This window comes from Pantherophis guttatus, chromosome 4, assembly GCF_059756535.1.
Source record: "Pantherophis guttatus breed Tessera chromosome 4, ASM5975653v1, whole genome shotgun sequence".
NCBI lineage: Eukaryota > Metazoa > Chordata > Lepidosauria > Squamata > Colubridae > Pantherophis > Pantherophis guttatus.
Window position 1 is genome coordinate 93,520,897 of NC_142066.1, and position 22,042 is coordinate 93,542,938.

The window sequence follows — 22,042 nt, forward strand, 5'->3', positions numbered from 1 at the left end:
TGAGATACCACCAGTACGCTGATGACACCCAGCTGTACATCTCCACCCCAGGCCACCCCAACGATGCCCTTGAAGTGATGTCCCAGTGCCTGGAGGCTGTGCGGATCTGGATGGGGAGGAACAGGCTCAGGCTCAACCCTTCCAAGACTGAGTGGCTGTGGCTCCCGGCATCCCGATATAGTCAGTTGACTCCATCACTGACTATTGGGGGCGAGTCGTTGGCCCCCACAGAGAGGGCTCGCAATCTGGGAGTCCTCCTGGATAGGCAGCTGCCCTTGGAGGAACATCTGACGGCTGTAACCAGGGGGACCTTTTGTCAGGTTTGCCTGATCCGCCAGTTGCGGCCCTTTCTTGATCGGGATTCCCTGTGCACAGTCACTCATGCCCTCGTCACCTCTCGCCTTGACTACTGCAACGCTCTCTACATGGGGCTCCCCTTGAGGAGCACCCGGAGGCTCCAACTGGTCCAGAATGCAGCAGCGCGGGTAGTGACGGGAGCAGCCTGGCGCTCCCATGTAACACCGCTCCTGCGCGAGCTGCACTGGCTCCCAGTGGTCTTCCGGGTGCGCTTCAAGGTGTTGGTTATCACCTTTAAAGCGCTCCATGGCATAGGGCCTAGCTATCTTCGAGACCGCTTGCTGCCACCGACGATCTCCCATCGACCCGTGCGCTCCCACAGAGAGGGCCTCCTCGGGGTGCCATCAGCCAAACAGTGTAGGCTGGTGACCCCCAGGGGGAGGGCCTTCTCTGTGGGGGCACCTACCCTCTGGAATCAATTGCCTCCAGAGATAAGGAGAATCCAAGACCTCGGTGCCTTCCGCCGTGCCCTTAAAACCTTCCTTTTCCAGCAAGCCGGGCTGGCCTAATTTTTTTTTTAAGTGTTTTTAAGTGTTTTGTTTATTGTTTTTAATTAATGGGGCCAAATTTATATATGTATATTTTAACTGTATTTTAATATTTGTATTTGATGTTTTTACTTGGCTGTTCACCGCCCTGAGTCCTCAGGGAGAAGGGCGGTATACAAATTCAAAATAAAAAAAAACAAAACAAAAAAACACTGTTTTTTGAGAATCCATAAACAATGAACACACTAATGGGTAAGGAGAATTTAAATGTTATTGTTTAGCTGTAACAAGTAAATTAAACAGAAACACAAAAAAGCAATGTACCAATAAGATGATCTCTCTTTAGCTGCTGGGAGCTTTATTTCATGCAGCAAAGATACTCCAAGGCCTTTGGTGCACAGCATTGAATGCTCAAGTCTTTGCAGAGACTCCATCTTTATAAACAATTTGGCACAAAAGTTTCATGCCCTTGCATCCCTGATCAAAAGATTGCAAAACCTTACCTTGACTAGATAACTCTGGGATGGGAGTCAAAATTCTGATAAGGGAGTGTAGCTTGTTTGAAGAATACCCCACGCATTTTTTTTTTAGCAAGAATGAAATAAGCAGGTTCAGAATGAGCTATACATTTCTAGACTTATTCTAATATGAAGGGAAAATAAAAATATATCACTAACACTTTGAAATATAATAATCTTCTGCAATTGCACCACATGAAGTGATGAACTTATGGTTTCATTTTAAATTATATTCTTCTTGATTTGAAGCAGCATCTTCAAACTGCATGTGTGTTCTCTCTCTACTCTGAAGACTTCTGATTTTATACAAAATTGAAAAAGAGACAAACAAGCTGTTTTCTCTGTTGTTGATATAACTAATTTAACTATTCATTGTTGACAGCTAATTTGCTATGACAGCAAATCATGTTTTTCTTTCTTGTTTTTATCAGAACTCAGTTTTTGAGTTTTTGCCTGCTTTTTCTCCAGACATTGATTTAAAATCATTATCCAAACTCTTTACCAGATTTAACAAAGCATTAGAAATTTCAAAGAAACCTATTAACATTCTAAACAGGAATATTTCTCTTTTTAACATATGATAATTTTTATTTTAAACAAATTTATATTATAACAAGTGAAACTTTGGACAAAATGTTTGTCATACTCTGATTAAAATATGATATGGCTTTTAAACCAGACAAAATATCCTAACTTAATCCTGTCTATGACCATAATAAAGATTTGATTTAAGGGGCTTCCGGGGTGATGTCACGGTGGTGCGGTACAGGAGAATGGGACTCCACTCTCTCTGTCCGATTTTTCGTGCCTGGAGGCTGGCAATGGCAAAGTTGGATCTTGGAGAGGTCAGTGATAGAGGGGTGATGGGGAAAAGAGCGATCTTCCCGTTGCGGAGGGTGGAATCCCTGAAATCCGGCACGGAAGAAACCAGCTATCATGGCTAGGTCCGGAGGCGTGATGGCCTGATTGAATGGCAGAGGAAGCAAAATGTGAGAAACAGCAAGAAGTATCGGTGGAGAGTGCCGAAATAAAGTGAGATACCAAGTTACCTCGAAGTTTGTGGAATCTACAAATGAGTAATCAAGTGAGTCTCCAAAGTGGGAAGAGCAGTGCCTTAGGGGTGGGAGCAGAAAAAGAAAGAAGACGGAATCAGCACAGAATTGGTAGAGAGTGAAAGTGATTGTGAGCGGTGATTTGAACGACTGTTGTGTTGGAAAATCATATAGATCTCTAAGACTGAAGTTGTGGGATACATATTGAGAGTTTGTGTGAGTGGTGAACGAACTGGAAAAAGAAGAAAAGAAAGGGTCTTCTTAGTGACAGAGATGGAGAAAAGTGAAGAGAGGGGACAGTGACTGTGCAAATTGAGGAAAGCTGTCTTATTGAATGTGGAGAACAGGGAAGTTGCAAAGGAAGTAGAGAGACTGAGGAATAAAGAACTTTGGTGATTGGACTCATCTATAATCAGCTTTGTATAGTGATTACTCAAATACTTTTTATAGTTTAAATACTTTTATATAATCTAAAGATATTTATTACTGTGATACTTATATAGAATTTTTAGCTTTAAAATTTTAATATTTTATATATATTTACATTTTATATATTTAATATAGATTTATATAGCAAAAAACCTGTAATAGATTATTCAATAACCTATATATATTTATTTCTTTTTTCTTTCCTTTTAATATACAGTGGGGCAAAAAAGTATTTAGTCAGCCACCAATTGTGCAAGTTCTCCCACTTAAAAAGATGAGAGAGGCCTGTAATTGACATCATAAGTAGACCTCACCATGAGAGACAAAATGAGAAAACAAATCCAGACAATCACATTGTCTGATTTGGAAAGAATGTATTTGCAAATTATGGTGGAAAATAAGTATTTGGTCACCTACAAACAAGCAAGATTTCTGGCTCTCACACACCTGTAACTTCTTCTTTAAGAGGCTCCTCTGTCCTCCACTCATTACCTGTATTAATGGCACCTGTTTGAACTTGTTATCAGTATAAAAGACACCTCTCCACAACCTCAAACAGTCACACTCCAAACTCCACTATGGGAAGACCAAAGAGCTGTCGAAGGACACCAGAAACAAAATTGTAGACCTGCAACAAACTGGGAAGACTGAATCTGCAATAGGCAAGCAGCTTGGTGTGAAGAAATCAACTGTGGGAGCAATAATTAGAAAATGGAAGACATACAAGACCACTCCTTCGATCTGGGGCTCTACGCAAGATCTCACCCCGTGAGGTCAAAATGATCACAAGAACGGTGAGCAAAAATCCCAGAACCACACATGGGGACCTAGTGAATGACCTGCAGAGAGCTGGAACCAACGTAACAAAGGCTACCATCAGTAACACACTACACCGCCAGGGACTCAGATCCTGCAGTGCCAGACGTGTCCCCCTGCTTAAGCCAGTACATGTCCGGGCCCGTCTGAAGTTTGCTAGAGAGCATTTGGATGATCCAGAAGAGGATTGGGAGAACGTCATATGGTCAGATGAGACCAAAGTAGAACTGTTTGGTAGCAACACAACTCGTCATGTTTGGAGGAGAGAGAATGCTGAGTTGCATCCAAAGAACACCATACCTACTGTAAAGAAAACAATGCCAACAATAGCTTCTCCAGTAGGTCAGAAGTCAACAACAGACACGTCAAGCAGTGAAAAACCAGAATCTGTACTAACCCTACAAAATATGCAAGCCACATTAAATATGATTCAGGAGGTTATGATGAAAACACAAGAATCAATAAACAACAACCACAAGGAAATTAAAGGTGACTAGGTGAAGTGAAAGAAGATATAAAGAAATTGGATGATAAAATGGGGAAGATTCAGGAAACAATAGCCAAAAACGAGCAGAAGATAAAAATGGTAGAAGCAAGAACAGAACAAACTGAAAAGAAACTGGAAGCAATGGAAGAAAAGCAGCAAACAGAGATCTGGAGGAGGCACTAATCCATCTAGAATTGGAAAGATCCTCATTTTACCTGAGATTCCAAAACATAACAGAGACTAAAGAAGAGGATCTACCAAAACATATGACGGAATTGTTAGCGGACTAACTGCAATTGGATAAATGTGAACTGCGGAACAACATTGATGAAATATACAAAGTACATACCAGTTATGCACGACAACATAGATTACCCCGCGAAACACATGTAAGATTTGCAAAAAAAAAGCCATTAGAGATGAAATCTACATAAGAACAAGAGACAACCAGTTGATCTATAAAGGAAAAGAAGTCATAACCCTCAAACAGTTACTGAAAACAATTAGAGATCAAAGAAGGAACTACCAATTTCTCTCCTCACAATTGATTAAAAATAAAATAAGGTTCTGTTGTTTGATACTTGAAGGCATGCTAATATCCTGGCAAGATAAGAAAATAAGAGTTGACACCATAGATAAATCCGAGGAATTTTATGAACATTACATAGGGGAAGAATCAGACAGCAGAGAGGAGTTAGAAACTAAAAGCCAAGAGGAGCAACAGACAGAGGAAAAAGAACCAGACCAAGAAGTGAGAGAGAGGACGGATATGGAAGACCAGGAAAGAGAAGGAGCGAGGACAAGAAACCAAAGGGAAATAAAACCAAGGAGAGGAACAAGGGTGACAAATAAATAATAGAATGGAGGAAGAAGTGAAATTAATATTGGTTTATATAAATGGACTAAACTCACCTATAAAAAGAAGACAAACAATTTCTAAACTCCAAAAAAAAAAATATGGACATCACATGCCTACAGAAGATTCACATCAAAAAAGGAAAAAGGTGGTATCCTGAAATCTCCCAAGCTAGGAAAACTATATCTAGCCTTGGCTGAAACAAAGAAAAGGGGAATTGCAGTATTCATAAGGGAATGGCTAAAACTTAAACAGCTATGTGCAGATGAAGAGGGAAGAACATTATTAATTGAAGTATCAATAAAACAAAAAAGAGTATTAATCGCAGTCATATATGCACCAAATACAAATCAGAAAGAATACTACAGTAAATTACACAAACAGATAGCAGAATTAGAGTTGGACAATGTATGTTTACTAGGGGACCTTAATGTGGTAGTAGATCCAAAGAAAGATTATAAAACAGGCAAAAAAAAAAAAATCATGAAAGGAGAACATTACCAAACACATTTTTTGAAATGACCCAAGAATTAAACCTAAAAGACGTACGGAGAGAAGTCAACCCGCAGAAGAACCAATATACTTTATTTTCTAACCCTCACAATTCATGGTCCAGGATTGACATGGTGTGGATGGACCCGGAAATGGAGAAAGATATAGCAGAAATAGAAATAGCATCAAATATCTGGGCAGACCACAACCCATTAATAGTTAAATGGAAAGAAGAAACAAAAAGGAAAGGGAAATGGACCATGAACCAGAGGGTTGTGAAAGAAAAGAATTATGTCCAATATGTAGAAAAAAACCTAGCGTTTTTCCTAAGGGAAAATTGGAATGACCATACAACCACTCAAAATTTATGGGACACAAACAAAGCATATGTGCGGGGCATAACAATAGCGTATACAATACGAAGAAACAAAAACAGAAAGAAACATGCAAAGCTCCAGGGGAAACTGGAGAAATTAGAATAAAAAATGCAGAAAGAACCCCAAAACCAGGAAATCAAAGAAGAAAAAGACATAATCAAACATAGATTACATTTAATTACACAAGAAGAAGTGGCCCCAAAATTAGATCAATTAGACAAAACTATTTCAAAATGCCAATAAACCAGGGAGATGGCTGGCCTACAAATTAAAAAAAGAAAAAGAAATGAAATTAATACAGCAATTAGAGGATGAAGAAGGGACGACACACTACCAGAAAGGGGGGGGGAGTATAGCAGTAAGATATTTTGTGTATATACTCGAGAGAAAATAGAAGAGGAGGACATCAAACGATACTTACAAGAGAGGAATCTCCCAACTCTACTGGACTTAACAAAGGAAATACTAAATGAGAGAATAACGATACTAGAGTTGAAGAGGGCAATCCAAAAACAACAAAACAACAAAACCCTGGGCCCAGACTGAATTCCAGCAGAATTTTATAAAGAAATTCAAAAACCATTAGAGAACTTATTATTAGAAACATACAATGAAGCATTAGAACAAGCTAAGATACCAAAATCTTGGATGGAGGCACTAATAACACTTATTCCCAAAGATAACACTGAGAAACAAAAGATCCAAAACTATAGGCCAATCTCACTGATAAATGCTGATTATAAAATATTTATAGTGATAATGGTGGAAAGAATTAAAAATATACTAAACGAAATCATACACCCAGACCAAAATGGATTTCTACCCAATAGGCACATAAAAAACAATATACGAACTATAATGAATGTATTAGAATACATTTTCTGGAGGCACATCCAGAAAAACAAGCAGCATTTATATTCATAGATGCACAAAAAGCATTTGAAAACCTAAATTGGGATTTTCTTATAAATCAATTAGCAGTAATGAATTTTGGAGAGAAATTTATTGGAATTATCAAAGCAATATATTCTAACCAGATGGCAAAAATAATATTAAATGGAGAACAAACAGAAGGCTTCAACATAACTAAAGGGGTAAGACAGGGATGCCCCCTATTCCCTCTGTTATTCATCCTCTCAATGGAAATGTTAATGTTACAAATTAGACAAAATCAGGAAATAAAGGGACTAAAAATCAAAACACAGGAATATAAAGTGCAAGCCTTTGCAGATGATCTGGCATTTATAATAGAAGAACCTTTAGAAACTGGCCAAATACTATTACAAGATATAAACGATATAAACAGCAAAGTGGCAGGTCTTAAAATAAATAAAGAGAAAACTAAAATATTAACCAAGGACCTAATCAATAGACAAAATAAAGAACTGGAGGAGAAATTGGGAATCTCGAGAGCCAAGAAAGTTAGATACTTGGGAATATGGTTATCGGCAAAATGCATTACGATAAAAGAAGACAACTACAATAAACTGCTACAACAAATACGAAAAAATTTGGATAATTGGACTAAACTGCACATATCACTAATTGGCAGAATCTCAACAATTAAAGTGAATATACTACCCAAATTACTTTATCTCTTTCAAACAATACCGATAAAATTAGAAAAAAAAATTGAACAACTAAACAAAATGGTATCCAAATTTATCTGGTCAGGGAAAAAACCACGTATTAAACTTAAACTTCTACAAGATAGCAGAAATAAAGGTAATTTTGGTCTCCCAGACTGGAAGCTTTACTATCAGGTGGCAGCCTTGAGATGGCTCAAGGACTGGATCCAATTGAAAAATAAAAGGATACTAACGATAGAAGGCCACAATCTCCAAATCGGCTGGCATGGTTTTCTCTGGAAGGAGAAGAATAAATCCCATTCATACTTCCAGAGGCACATAGTAAGAGATGCCCTGTTAAAGATTTGGGAAAAAATTAAAAAGAACCATTATATGAAAATCCCAATTTGGTTATCAACGATGGAGGCAATGATATATCCAAATACCACAGATCTTAGTAAAATGGTGAGTTACGCAGAACTTTTAGATGAAAAAGGAGAATTAAAATCGCTCCAGAATTTGAAAACACAAAAAATAGATATGGAATGGTGGCCTTATTTACAAATTAAGACAAGATTCAAAAAAGATTGGGAAAATATGATATTTATGAGAAACAATTGGAAGTGGATAAATTACTACAAGGAACGGGGGGGGGGGAGAATGATCACTAAAATATAAAATTTCCTTTTAAGATACAAAATGGAGGAAGTGTCAGTAAAGGAGACAACGATTAATTGGGCCAGAAATTTTGGTCATAATATAGAGCTAGAACAATGGGATAAATTATGGGAAAGAAACTATAAATTTACGATGGCAATAGCCTACAAAGAAAATCTCTACAAAATATTTTATCGATGGCATTTGCCCCCACCGAGATTGGCCAAAATGTTCCCAAATGTATCCCCTGAATGTTAGGGATGCAGTTACAAGTCAAGAACTGTCAAGTATTTGCAAGCCATTGGCACATGTGTCATATAGACACCAGTGGAGGCAGAGAGTGTCCCCACCCCTATGTGGAAAGGAGGGCCTTACCCTGAGTATAAAACCCCCTCCAACCTTTTCCACCTTGCTCTCTCTCTCCATCTCTGTTCCTCATGAGACTTGATCTCTGATCAGGGTAGTCACACACACTGTGTGCCCCCTATCCTATAATGAATACTGAGACAGCCTTTGTACATAGTTAATATGCTTTATTATATAAATAAATACATTTAAGACATTTTGTCGAGTGTCAGCCATTCCCTCGACACATGATCCCGGGGACTGTGACAAGCCAGAAGAACAGAGACATGGTGAAGGGGGGTGTTGTAGTGTTTAGCAGGGCACGGTGATATCAGGTGGTGGATGGTATAGGGAATCTGGGGACAGGGTCAATAAAACGATGTCAAAGGAAACAAATGCCTTTCAATACGAGGGACAGCGAGATCCGGAAGTAACTGGCAATCCACAACGAACCTGAAGGAATAAATAGCGCGGTCACTTTAAATGCACAATTGAGCAAGGGTGGGGCGCTTGGAGGCGTTCTATAAAGCTAGATAAGCGGAGGAATCGGGCGTCTCTGACTTTGTTTTTCATCAGAAAACTTCAGCGCTTACTGTATGACCACCGTGTAAGCTACAGTTAAACCGATAGCTTCACCTTTGAGTGTGTGCGTGTGGTATTTGTTCGGCGGAGCACAGGTGGTTCCAGAGGAGGCTGACAGAAAGTCGGAGATGCTTTATTCTTCTGTCTGAGGACTGCAAGCAGCTGTGATGGCAGAGAGCGTGATAGATGATGCCATAGTGTTGGAGTTGGGGACAGAGCTGGAGGCAGAGGAGGGGGAGAACATGGAAATGGAGGAGCGTTGTGAACAGCCAGTGGTACGCCCCAAACAGAGAGCGGTGTCGCTGCCACCGCTAGAAGACAAGCAGGAAAGACAGGATTCATTGGGGACTGAAGCTGCTCGAAAACCATCTGGGAATTGATGGCAAAGTACCGCTATACTGGGGAAGTTGGGGTTTCAGACGTCAGCTACCCCCCCTCTAGCCCCTCAATTCCAAGGGTGGTGGGAAAGGCGATGGATGGAGGAGGAGGAAGAGAGGGACTGGAGTTATTCTTCCGACCCCGGTGTAACCACCATGGATATGTTGAGGGAGAGGTTTGGGGAAGCTAGCTTCCGGGATGCCCCCTCTTGGCAGCCCTGGGCACCCAGGGCAGACCAGTCAAATACGTGGCAGAGTGGGGTGGGAGCGTCAACGGGCGGAATGTCCAAATCCAGGGTGCGTTTGGCCAGTCCAAAGCTGCGAGTAGACCGTAGTCGATACAGGGGCGGAAGGGATGAAGACCCTGCTCCCCGGGGATACGTGGTACACGACGACAGCCACATAGTCAGGGGCATCGTGAGGACCAGGAGGGTGAGCCTGCTGCTAGACGGTCCCGCTCACGGGAACGAAGAGCCCCTCGGGGTGGAGAGCGGCCCAGGCGTGAACGGGATCCAGCGCCTGCATGGATCCCAGGGCCTTGGGTACAGCAAATACCATGGGGCCTCCCTCCCTTACAAGCCACGTTTGATGGGAATCCAGACCGTGTAGCCCTCTTTCTAAGCCAGGTGATCAGCTACATGGATGCTTACGGGCACTATTATTCCTCTCAGTGGGCCAGAGTAGTAACAGTTACGATGGTTTTGACAGGTGAGGCAGCTGACTGGGTGGCCAGTTTACACACCATGCACGCTCAAGAACTGGCAGATTTGGGACTGTTCCTGGAAGCGTTACGGAGTCGATTTGAGGATGTTGCCAGCACCCAGGCCGTTGTCCAAAGCGATCTAGTTTCAGTAAAACAAAATGGACGAGCGGCTAAAGACTATGTAAAGGAATTTCGTATCTTGGCTAATCGGTTGAGGGACTGGCCCAAATGTTCATTAGTTCACCATTTCCATAAGGGGTTGGATAGAGACCTACGTCAGGCCTGCGTTTATAGGGGCCTTGGTCCTTACATAACAGCCTGGTATAAAGCGGCTGTCGAATTGGATGTAGGCCTGAAGGAGTTCCGGATGCGAAGCGACACCATGACCCCACCACGGAAGGTGTTGGAGAAGCCACCAATAGGGCAGGGAGGCATTCGAACATATATGCCTATAGGAGTAAGAGGTGGTATTGCCTCACGAAGACCATTCCGATGTTACCAGTGTGACCAGGAGGGTCACAGGGCGCTTGATTGCCCACTCCCACCTCTCCGGACCCTGGACATCCAGGCATCAGGTTCCGGTAGGCGGGCAGGTTTCCGTTCTAGATTATCGGAGTGCTCTCGTATCGCGGCTCAAACAAGAGGTGGCGAGGCCAATGGTCGTGATGGCAATGGTGGCTCTCTTGACGTCATCCGAACGTCGACGGAGGAGGGGATCGTTGAAGAGGAAATGGAACACACGGATCCTATGGTATGTGATCCTGTCCGACCTTTCGTTATCCAGGTGAAACTAAAACACCCTGGATCGGGTAGACTGGAACAGCAAGGGGCCTTAGTAGATACCGGTTGCACCCGTTGTCTTTTACGAAGGGCGATAGCGGACAGTCTTGGACTTCGTGTAGTGAGGTTGCAGAAACCTATTTACTTTGAGCAAATGGATGGTTCAATGCTAGAAGGACAACCGGCTACCCATGTAACAGAGCCAGTGACACTTGAGATCGGGAATCATCAGGAAGTAGTATGGTTCGTGGTTGTAGAAAAAATGAACCCATCATTCTAGGCCTATCATGGTTAGATAAGTGGAAACCTATCATTTGGTGGGAAGGGGTTTTTCGCAAATTACGCTTGGCAGTAGGCCCTGATCCACCTGAAGACAGCAGAGATGTAGGAGCGACTGAAAGGGAGATGCCCTGTCTAGAAAAAGTCCCATACGTATACAGAGATCTATGGCGTGTGTTTAGCAAGAAGGAACGTGAGGCCCTTCCACCCCACCGTCCTACAGACTGTGCGATAGAGTTGAAACCAGGTGTTAGTCTACCTAAACCCCGCATGTATTCCATGACTCCCCTTGAATTAGAGGAATTGCGACGTTATATAGACCAGAACCTAGCCAGGGGTTTCATCTCGCCCAGTCATGCGCATATGGCAGTGCCAGTTCTGTTTAAGGAGAAGAAAGATGGAGGGCTAAGATTATGTGTTGATTGTCAGGGATTAAACGCTGTCTGTATGGAACCCCTTTATCCCTTACCTCTTATGATGGATTTGCCTTCCACTCTCACGACAGGGAAGATATTTACTAAGTTGGACCTCCGAGAAGCGTATTACAGGGTCTGGGTAAAAGCAGGTGATGAATGGAAGACCACATTTAACTGCCCTTTGGGCAGCTATAAATTCCGGGTCATGCCATTTGGTCTACAGGGGGCCCCTGCAATTTTTATGCAGTTTATCAATAGTATACTCTATGACCACCTGTATCGCGGAGTTCTCGTATATCTAGACGATATTCTGATATACTCCAATACCCTAGAAGAACACGTTCGTCTGGTACGGCAAATATTACTGAAGTTGTTGAAGGCTCAGTTGTATGTAAAGCTATCGAAATGCGAATTTCACAAGACAGAGATAGATTACTTGGGGTTTAGGATTTCAGAAAAAGGGATTGAAATGGACCCAAATAAGGTTAAGACAGTGTTGGAATGGCAGGCTCCAAAGTCCCGAAAACAGTTACAAAGTTTTCTGGGCTTTGCAAATTTTTATAGGAGATTTATCCCTTCATTTGCTAAGGTGGCTTTACCATTGACTGATCTCTTAAAGACAAGAAAAATTGCGGTTGGGAAAGGCAACCCACAACAAAAAATCAATTGGACGATATCATGTCAACATGCATTTGACACGTTGAAAGCCCTCTTCGCTAATGAACCCATACTAAGACATCCTAACACATCGAAACCCTTTGTAATACAGGCGGATGCAAGTGATATGGCAGTAGGGGGTGTTCTCCTACAAATAAATGAACATGGGGTTCTTCAACCATGCGCCTACACCTCCCGAAAACTAACCGATACAGAACGAAATTGGATGGTTTGGGAAAAAGAGGCGTATGCCATAAAATGGGCCTTGCAAACGTGGAGACATTTGTTAGAAGGGACTAAGGTAGAATCTGAGGTATGGATGGATCACAAAAATCTAGAGGCACTTCAGTCGCCTCGTAAACTGTCCCCGAAACAGGCACGTTGGGCGCAATATTTCCGCAGATTTACCATCAAGCTGAAAGCGATACCAGGGGGAAAGAACTATTTAGCTGATGCCCTATCGCACATGCCGCAATTTGAGAGCCAAAAAGAGGAGATAACACAAGCCTTAATACCTTATAAACAGACAGGAAAGCAAGGAAGGGATGTATTCCCGCTCCCCACAACCTGGGTAGTGGAGTTGAGGAAAAAATTAGCGACAGTTGGTTGAAGACCAAATCCCAGATAGTGACACAGAAAAGAGGACTAATGTGGAAAGGAGATAAATTATATATCCCCGAAGGATTGAGAGATAAGGTGTTACGACAATGCCACGATGTAAAAACAGCAGGGCATTTCGGTTTCGTGAAAATGTTGCATCTAGTGAGGAGACAGTTCTGGTGGCCACATATGTGAAAACAGGTAGAGACATATGTACAAGGCTGTCCCGTCTGTATAAGAGCTAAACCCTTGTCAGGGAAACCGTCTGGTTTATTACAGTCCGTGGCTGAACCACTGAGGCCTTGGGAAGATATAGCCATGGATTTCATAGTCGAATTGCCTCCCAGCAAAGGACACAATGTAATATGGACTATTATTGACCTGTTTTCCAAACAGGCGCATTTTGTCCCCTGTAAAGGACTACCGTCCGCACGGCGTCTAGCGAAACTATTTGTCCAACACGTATATCGACTTCCTGGCACACCCAAACGTATAATCTCAGACAGAGGTCCCCAATTTACCGCCCGGTTCTGGAGACATTTCCTAGGACAATTAGGAACAGAACAGGGATTGAGCTCTGTGTTCCATCCAAATACCAACGGAGCCGTTGAAAGAACCAATGCCATGGTAGAAAGGCATCTACGTTCTTATGTGTCATACCAACAAACAGACTGGTACGAACTCTTACCTTTCGCAGAATCAGCATATAATAACACCGTGCACAGCAGTACAAGTTATACACCCTTCCTAGTAGTTTCTGGAAAAGAGTTCCCGGCCATTCCCGATCTAGATTTACAAACGACTAGTTCCCATAGTCCAAAAGAATGGACAGAGAAGGTTAAACAGAGTTGGCCACACATCAAAAATGCATTAGAAAAAGCTTCTGAAGCGTACAAAACCCAAGTAAACAAACGGAGACGAGATAACCTACCCTTCAAAATAGGAGAAAAAGTGTATTTGTCCACAAAATATATCAATCTGCGTATGCCCAGTAAAAAATTAGGTCCAAAGTATATAGGCCCCTTTATCATCACCAAATAATAAATCCCGTAACAGTATCCTTACATCTACCCCCCTTACTGAAAAGAATACACTCAGTATTCCACAGTAGTCTCCTAAAACCAGCAAAATAAGAGAGACAGGAACACGTCCAGAACTCGTGGCAGGAAGCTCATACGAAATTAAAAAGATCCTCGATTCTAAGATATATCATGGGAAGCTTAGGTATTTAGTACATTGGAAGGGATACCCTATATCAGAAGCAAAATGGGTGAAAACGAAAGATATAGATGCTCCACGATTACTAAAACAATTTCATGAAACATATCCAAACAAACCAGGTGGACACTTTCCCACTTAATGAGAATAATCGAATGTTTTTATGTCCCTACAGGAAGAGACCTGGTGGGGGGGGGCGCATGTTGAGTGTCAGCCATTCCCTCGACACATGATCCCGGGGACTGTGACAAGTCAGAAGAACAGAGACACAGTGAAGGGGAGTGTTGTAGCGTTTAGCAGGGCACGGTGATATCAGGTGGTGGACGGTATAGGGAATCTGGGGACAGGGTCAATAAAACGATATCAAAGGAAACAAATGCCTTTCAATACGAGGGACAGTGAGATCTGGAAGTAACTGGAAATCCACAACGAACCTGAAGGAGTAAATAGCGCGATCACTTTAAATGCACAATTGAGCAAGGGCGGGGCACTTGGGGGCATTCTATAAAGCCAGATAAGCGGAGGAATTGGGCGTCTCCGACTTTGTTTTTCATCAGAAAACTTCAGCGCTTACTGTATGACCACCGTGTAAGCTACGATTAAACCGGATAGCTTCACCTTTGAGTGTGTGCGTGTGGTGTTTGTTCGGCGGAGCACAGGTGGTTCCAGAGGAGGCTGACACATTTATTCATGCATCTGCCTCTGAACTCTTCTATGCTCGAGTGTTTCTACGATCCCAACTCCACAAGAACATTTTACCATATGTGGTGGACGTGCCCCATTACAAGGAAATACTGGTGCAAAATCAAGAAATGGCTGAAAGAAATTATGGAACAAAAGAGAGAACGAAAACCGGAATTGTTTTTACTAGGAATATTAGATCCGAAAATGGATAAAAGTTTTCAATATATAACATTATACATACTAACTGTTGCTAGGATCGCCTTCGCGCAAAATTGGAAACAGACTAATACACCCTTCAGATGAAATACTAATCAGAAAGATACTTGAGTGTGCAAAAATGGACAAAATGACCGTGGAGTTAAAAGAAAAAGAATAATTGGATTATTATAAAGTTTGGAATAGAATGTATAAATGGCTAGAAAACAGAAGCCAAAACAAGAAATAGGAGTTTTAAATTAGTATTGATTAAATATTAACCAAAGTTACCAATTATTATTAAATTTAAATTACTGATTATAATGTAAGTATAATGTAGATATGAGTAACTAGTATTTATAATTGTTATTGTATCATTATGGTTGTTATAACCAATAGGAAGGCAATGTAGAAGGGTGAATTATAAAAACAGAACATATATGCTGATACGGAAGGCTGTAAAACGACTCTACATTGTTATGTTTGTCTTGTTTTTTCTGTTTTTCTGTTTTTGTTGTTTTTTGTTTTTAAAGGTGAAAAATGTTTAATAAAAACTATTTTTTTAAAAAAATTGATTTGAAATGCCTTCAAAAATACTAATATGTCTATGATTTATATAAAATGCTATCATATCTGTTTTAATGAATAGTATTTTACAATTGCTGCTTATTAGCAACCGTTAGTGCTTTAGGTCTTTTCTTTATATTTCAGATGTCAAATTTCACATACATGAGAATGATAATCCGTATATTATTGTACTTTATCATTTAAAAAGCATTGTAATCACTACTCAATGCATTATAATATACTTTTTTATGTAGATTTAGATAGTGGTGATAAAAAGCTTTCAAGAGCTAGAGCAAAAATTAAAAAGACAACTTTAAGATATATGTTTCAAATCTTAATGGAACCATTCTAAATTACTGGTAGTGATTTATTATGAAATATATATTTATTAGTATATATATAGTTTCATTTTCAACTTTCTACAGATTACAACGAAGCCGACAGTCAAGACTGAGCAAGTGGAAGCTAGCTTTGAAAGGCCACAGTTCATGAGTAACAGAAGTGTGACATCTGCTGTGTCCCCAAAACAGAACATGCTGACTTTTCAAAGGAGTCATAGAAGGTCATATGCATTATGGGTAAGCTATTAAATTTGAAAATACCTCTTTCAAATGCTTTTTGCAGTCTTACTTCTTCTCAGAAATCTTTGCAACTATACCGGGTTCATATTATCATATGTGGTGGTCATGTCCAGAAGCGAGAAAATACTGGGCAAGAATTAGAATATGGTTAGGGAAAATAATACAGCAATATATTGATTTAAAATTGTTCCTGTTGGGTATTTTTTCAGAGAAGTATAGTAAAGAATATATATATTTGATATACATGTTATAACGGCGGCAAGAATGATATTTGCACAAAAGTGGAAAGCAGAAAAAACTCCTACAAAGGGAAATATTGAAATGTGCAGAAATGAATAGGTTGACATTGGCAATTAAAGGGAAAACAGAATTGTAGTATTACAACATTTGGGGGAAATTTTATCAATGGATAGAAAGTGAGTATAGACAATAAACATGGTAAAGACAAGAACTTTGAGATGAATATGTTGTAGTATGTTAAAATTAAATGAAAAAAAGGAAAGATAAATATATATGTTAAGAAATGATGGTAAACTTTGAAGATGATGGCACAAAAGTTATACCCAGATGATACATAGATTGATTAATAAAGTACAGGAATATTAGAAGAGGAATAATTATAAAGTAAAAAAGAAATTTGAAATGAAGATGTATGTAAATAAAAATCGGGTCTGCTCGAATACCATTTTAGATTGAATTAAAAAAGGAAACAACAAGGGAATGGGAAAGAGGGGAGAAGTAGAGAGGGGAAGGTAGGGGAGTTGGGAGGTGAGAAGAGAAGAAAAGAAGAATGGAAAAAGGAGAGGAAGAAGGAAGGGGAAAGAAGAGTAGGAGAGAGGGGAAGAAGGGGAGGAAGAAGAGAGGAGAGGGGAAGAGGAGAGGAAATAGAAAAGGAAAGGAGAGGAGGAATGAGGAAAGTAGAAAGAAAAGAGAAGAAAGAAGGGAAGAGAAAAAGGAAAGGTAATAAAACAAAGGAAGGAAATGGTAAAAGAGCAGACCTGAAAAATTCATTAATTAGCTAATAGAAGTTAAATAATAAGATGAACGAACAATGTATAAGGATGGATAAAATATGTTGATGAAAAATAAAAATATTTTTTTTTTCAAAAAAATATCTTTGCAGCTGTGTGGATTCTGTCTTCACAATCACATAAGTACTAGGCAGTATAGGTACTTGACTTACGGCCGCAATTAAGCCCAGGATTTATGCTTGTTAAGTGAGTATAAATATATATTGTTAAATTTGTTAAGTGAGTTTTGCCCCATTTTACAATTTTTCTTACCACATTTGTTAAGTGAATCACTCCAGTTGTTAAATTAGTAACACAATGTTAAGTGAATCTTTTTCCTATTGACTTTGCTTTGTCAGAAGATTGCAAAATATGGTCACATAACCCCAGGATACTGCAAGGTCATAATTATGAATCAGTTGTCAAGCATCTGAATGTACATCATGTGACCACAGGGATGCTGCAATGGTCATAAGTGTGAAAAATGGTCATAAGTCTCTTTTTTCAGTGCCGTTGTAATTTTGAATGGTCACTAAATGAACTGTTGTAAGTCAAGGACTACCTGTAAAGGAAATCTATCAGAAATTTGGATGGATGATGGAGCTGAATATAAAGTTTTTAGAACAACATTCCAAATCCCTGATCTTTTTTGTATTTGCCTTCCTTAATGGACTATGCAGAACGTTAACTTTGTTGGTGCAGCAGACTAAAAATTGCTGTTAAAGTAGCACTTAGCTGCCAGCTGCCTGCAATTACTGCGAGTTCAATTCTCACCAGGCTCAAGGTTGACTCAGCCTTCCATCCTTTCGAGGTAGGTAAAATGAGGACCCGGTTTGTGGGGGCAATAAGATGATTTTGTATAAAATAGAACACCGCTCAGGGGGACCAAAAAGCCCTATTAAGCAGGTATATACAAAAGTATGAAGGATATTGCTTAATGCGTTGTAAGCCTCCCTGAGTCTCCAGAGAAGGGCAGCATATAAATCGAACTAATAAATAATAAATAAATAAATAAACTTTAATTTTTTATGCTTGCTTTATTCTGTTTGTTATCTGCCAAACCATCTTATTTTTTTCTCATGTTCTTAGTTTTAAATTTACTGTGCCATGTTTGGCCTAGAGATTATAGATAGCATACAAATGAGTAAGAATTATAATTTTGTTCTGCTGCCATCTGCTGATTTAGTTTGCCATTGGCACCAACAATTTAAAAAAAGGTTTGGTTTGGTTTGGTTTGGTTTGGTTTATTAAATTTGTATACCGCCCTTCTCCCGAAGAACTCAGGGTGATGAACAGCCAAGGTTAAAATACGTACAGTATAAAAATTAAAATAAATTAAAACAGAATTAAATCAATGTGGCTCCCCTAAATTTTAAAAACCCTTTACCCATAAAATAGCCCATTAAAATTTTAAGCCAGCCCGGCTTGCTGAAATAAGAATGAGAAAGAAGAATTTATGAATAAATAAAACTGTAGCTTTTTGTTTAATTTGGCAGATTTTAAAAAAATGTTTGCTGAAGATGTAAACAATCGATTTCTTTCCTTTAAAATAAGTTAAATATTTTATAATGCACCTGCAATAGGATCATTCCATGTGAAGTGGTCTGATTTCAGAAAAATGCCCTGCTCGACCATCATGGATTTGGATGAAATTTCTTGTGAATATGCACACATGTCCCCAATGAACATTGGTAAAGTGTTACATGTGCCGATGCAATACTTGTGGAGATATAGTCATTTGTGTGACCCCATACCACACCCTTCTACGGTATGACTCTTAGATTCCAGCAACTTTGACACATAATATCTCCGGCAATATTTTATTGAGAGAAACAAAACTTGCCCATCTTGTACAACTTTTTGTGCTCTATTAAACTAAACAATAAAAACATTCTCATGAGTGATCTCCATCTAGATAATTTGGAGCAAAGTTGGCCAAAAATAGTGCAGCTTGAAAAAAAGGTTGAAGTTTGGCTTTTTTATATCTCTGGAAAGAAAGGTATGAGAAACATGAAATTTTGTGCGTAAAAACTTAGCAACACAAGGTTTTTGAAATATAAAATTTCATTCTACTGCTTTCCAATTGTTTACAAATTGAGTGTAAAGTTAATGTTTTTTGTAAAAATGCCAAAAATAGGGTATTTTCAGCTTCTGGAAACTCTGTTAAATCATTCTCATTAGAAAGAGCATGTTTCAAACCCCCTAAAAAAGTAGGGTTGGTTTTTCGTTACTGACATATAAAACCCTAAAAATAGGGACAAATTTGAGGATGTTGCTATGGCAACATCACATGCATTCTATTATTCTTTTGTCTTGTTTGTTTTATATATAGACATCATTACAACTATTATATTGCATTGGTCCATGGTGACATTGTCACTACCAGTTCTGGCATGCCCCATCGCCATATGGGGCACGCCAGATAGCCATGCAATTCCAGCCATGGGTGGGTTTCTTGTTCAGGATCCAAGCCTGTAATTTGGTTTCTTCCTCGAAGTTCCAAAGCCTTGTGTGGGTATATGTCCAATTCCCAAGCCAACAATTGGGCAGCTTATCCTAGGTTCCCAAGCCTATAGTGGGTATCTTATATGGTTCCCAAGCCGAAGTCTGTACTGTTTGTATGAACTGCCAAATTCCAACGATTGCTTATTTATAATTGAATTTACGCACCACGTTCTTTAGCATTGTTTCTTGGAATTGATCATGGATGAAATCTAGCCGGTTCTATCCAGCTCAGGCGAACCAATAGCAGATCTATTGGTTGGCAAATCACCATGCAACGGAGTTGGTGGCACGACTAAACATTCGGCTGCTCGAGCCAGCCTCCAGTGACCATCAGCCGACAAAATACTGAGGCCAACCGATCTGTTCAACTTTTGTGACAGAAACATTCATGGAATTAAATATATATATGTTCCGAAGGAAGAAATCAAAGAAAGCAGGATGCTGCAAGAAGAAAGATGGAAAGTTAGTAGCACAGTAGCTAACACAAGAGATCATCACCAGTTTGTACCAGTTGATTCAAATTCAATTTCTGTCAGCAAAGTTTCAAATGACATGATAAACTTTGTGGCCAAAATGTCCAATACCGTAGATCCGAATTTAAAATTGGCCGACATATTTCCTGGTTGTTATGTTGCCTCATTTATAAAAACGGTGGGTAGGTAATGTCGTGGAAATTTCGATCGAACAAAATTTAATCAAAATCCGTGATAATCAAGCAGGGATTCCCAGACCACTTGACATGGAATGACCCAATAAACACATCCTTCATTATCCTAGTAGTTTTCCTAAATACTAGTTCTAATTTGTCATCATCCTTTTGAACTGGACAGAGTACTCTAAAATAGATTCAATTTCTATAATAGAACTTGCAGTATTGAAAAAAATGATTCTAATTTGCTGATGATGTCTGATAACTGCGCAAAAAGAAAAAATGATTTTTTAAAAATCATTTGACAATCAGCTGTTATGCCTTCCACTTATTTTAATGCTGGAATGTAGACCTCGGATGCCACCTACTGGTGAAAAAAGCTATTAAACTACTACATGGTGGGAAAAGACCTTGACAGTAAAAGAGGAGTGATAAGAGAAGAGAAGAGAAACAAAGAAGAAGAAAAAGGGAAACAAAGTGAAAGGCAAACAACATCTGGAAGGCCATCTTTTTTGAGGGGGGGGTGTTCTGTGTTTATTTGTTTTCTGGCTGTTTGAAAATAACTGGTGAACCTTTTGAAGATTCTTAAAAGAGTGAGGACTATAAACAATAAGAATTGTGGACTTCCGGTTTGCTGCTTGTCCCCGCTGGACACTCCTCCGGGATCGTCGAACCCACTGCCTGTAAGAGCCGCCTTTTTCAGCGGAATGGCGGCTCGAAAAAACTCCGTTTCCATTAGGAAACGGAGATAGAGCTGGCTGGGGTGGGTAGAGTCCTCTGCCTAATCCCAAAAGTTTTTTATTTACTTTTGGGAGGGAGCGGAAGAGACTCCCCGTATCCCCAGCCGATGCTCCGGGCTCTGGGAAATCTCTGCTACACGCAGAGCTAGGGGGCAAAAGCAAGCCTGTAAATCTGTCAAATAAATTAATTAAAGAAGATATGAGCTGGACCTTTGATCCTGAAGCGCAAGTATTCTTTTTATTCTATTTTGCCTAAGAAGTGAAGTGAAGGGAAAAAAGTTTTTTTTTAAATGGCGATTGCTGCTGCGGCTTGAAGAGAGGCTGAAAGGGAAACTCCTTCCATTTTTAATTACAAAGTAGCGGAATGAATACTTTTGGCTGTAACTGAAGGTAAAATCTCACTCTCATTTCGGTTTATTTTTCTTTTTTTTTTTTTTTCTTTCTCTTTGAGGATCTGATATTGATCTTGGTTGGAAAAAAGTTTTTTTTTCTCTCTTTTCCAGTAAATTTTGTCTGCGTGGAAAAATGGCACTGAGACTTATAAAACTAGACAAACAGGCAGTGGGGGGGGGATTCCCCCATTAATAAATTACATCAACAAGTTTTAACTCTCCAGTCACAGAAACCTGACTTTAATATAATAGAATTTCTTCTTGAGGAGATTGTAAGAAGGGATGAGATTGTGAATCAGCAACTTGAAAAATTTAAGTTGGAAATCAAAGAAATTGGTGAATTGGTGAAATCTAAGTTTGGCTTTCTGGATCGAAAGATTTTAAAAGTAGCTAATGGCTTAGCAGACTTTATGACTCAGTTGGAAGCAAATACTAACTCTAAAATGAAAGAAACTGAGGAGAATTTGGATGACAAGATCCAAAAAATTAAAAAGGATTTGGCAAACATTCAGGATAATAGTTCAGAAGACAAACTTAAAATGGAGGCTGATCAAAAGACTGTTATTGAAGAAAATGTACAACAGAGGATTGAAAGAGAAGTTTTAATGATCCAATACAATTTTACAGAATATGCAATTAGACTGAGAGGTTTGCAGGAAGATGAC

At 39.7% G+C, this 22,042-nt stretch overlaps 1 protein-coding gene across 7 annotated transcripts in view; it reads left to right on the plus strand.

The window, feature by feature from the left end:
* MYRIP (myosin VIIA and Rab interacting protein) overlaps positions 1 to 22,042 on the plus strand; it is a 253,774-nt gene that overhangs the window by 163,531 nt on the left and 68,201 nt on the right. For all 7 annotated transcript variants that reach the window (XM_060685982.2, XM_087894133.1, XM_087894130.1 and 4 more), the window contains one exon: positions 15,926 to 16,078. In XM_060685982.2, the coding sequence (XP_060541965.1) occupies positions 15,926 to 16,078 (153 nt within the window). The remainder of the gene's footprint in view (positions 1 to 15,925; positions 16,079 to 22,042) is intronic.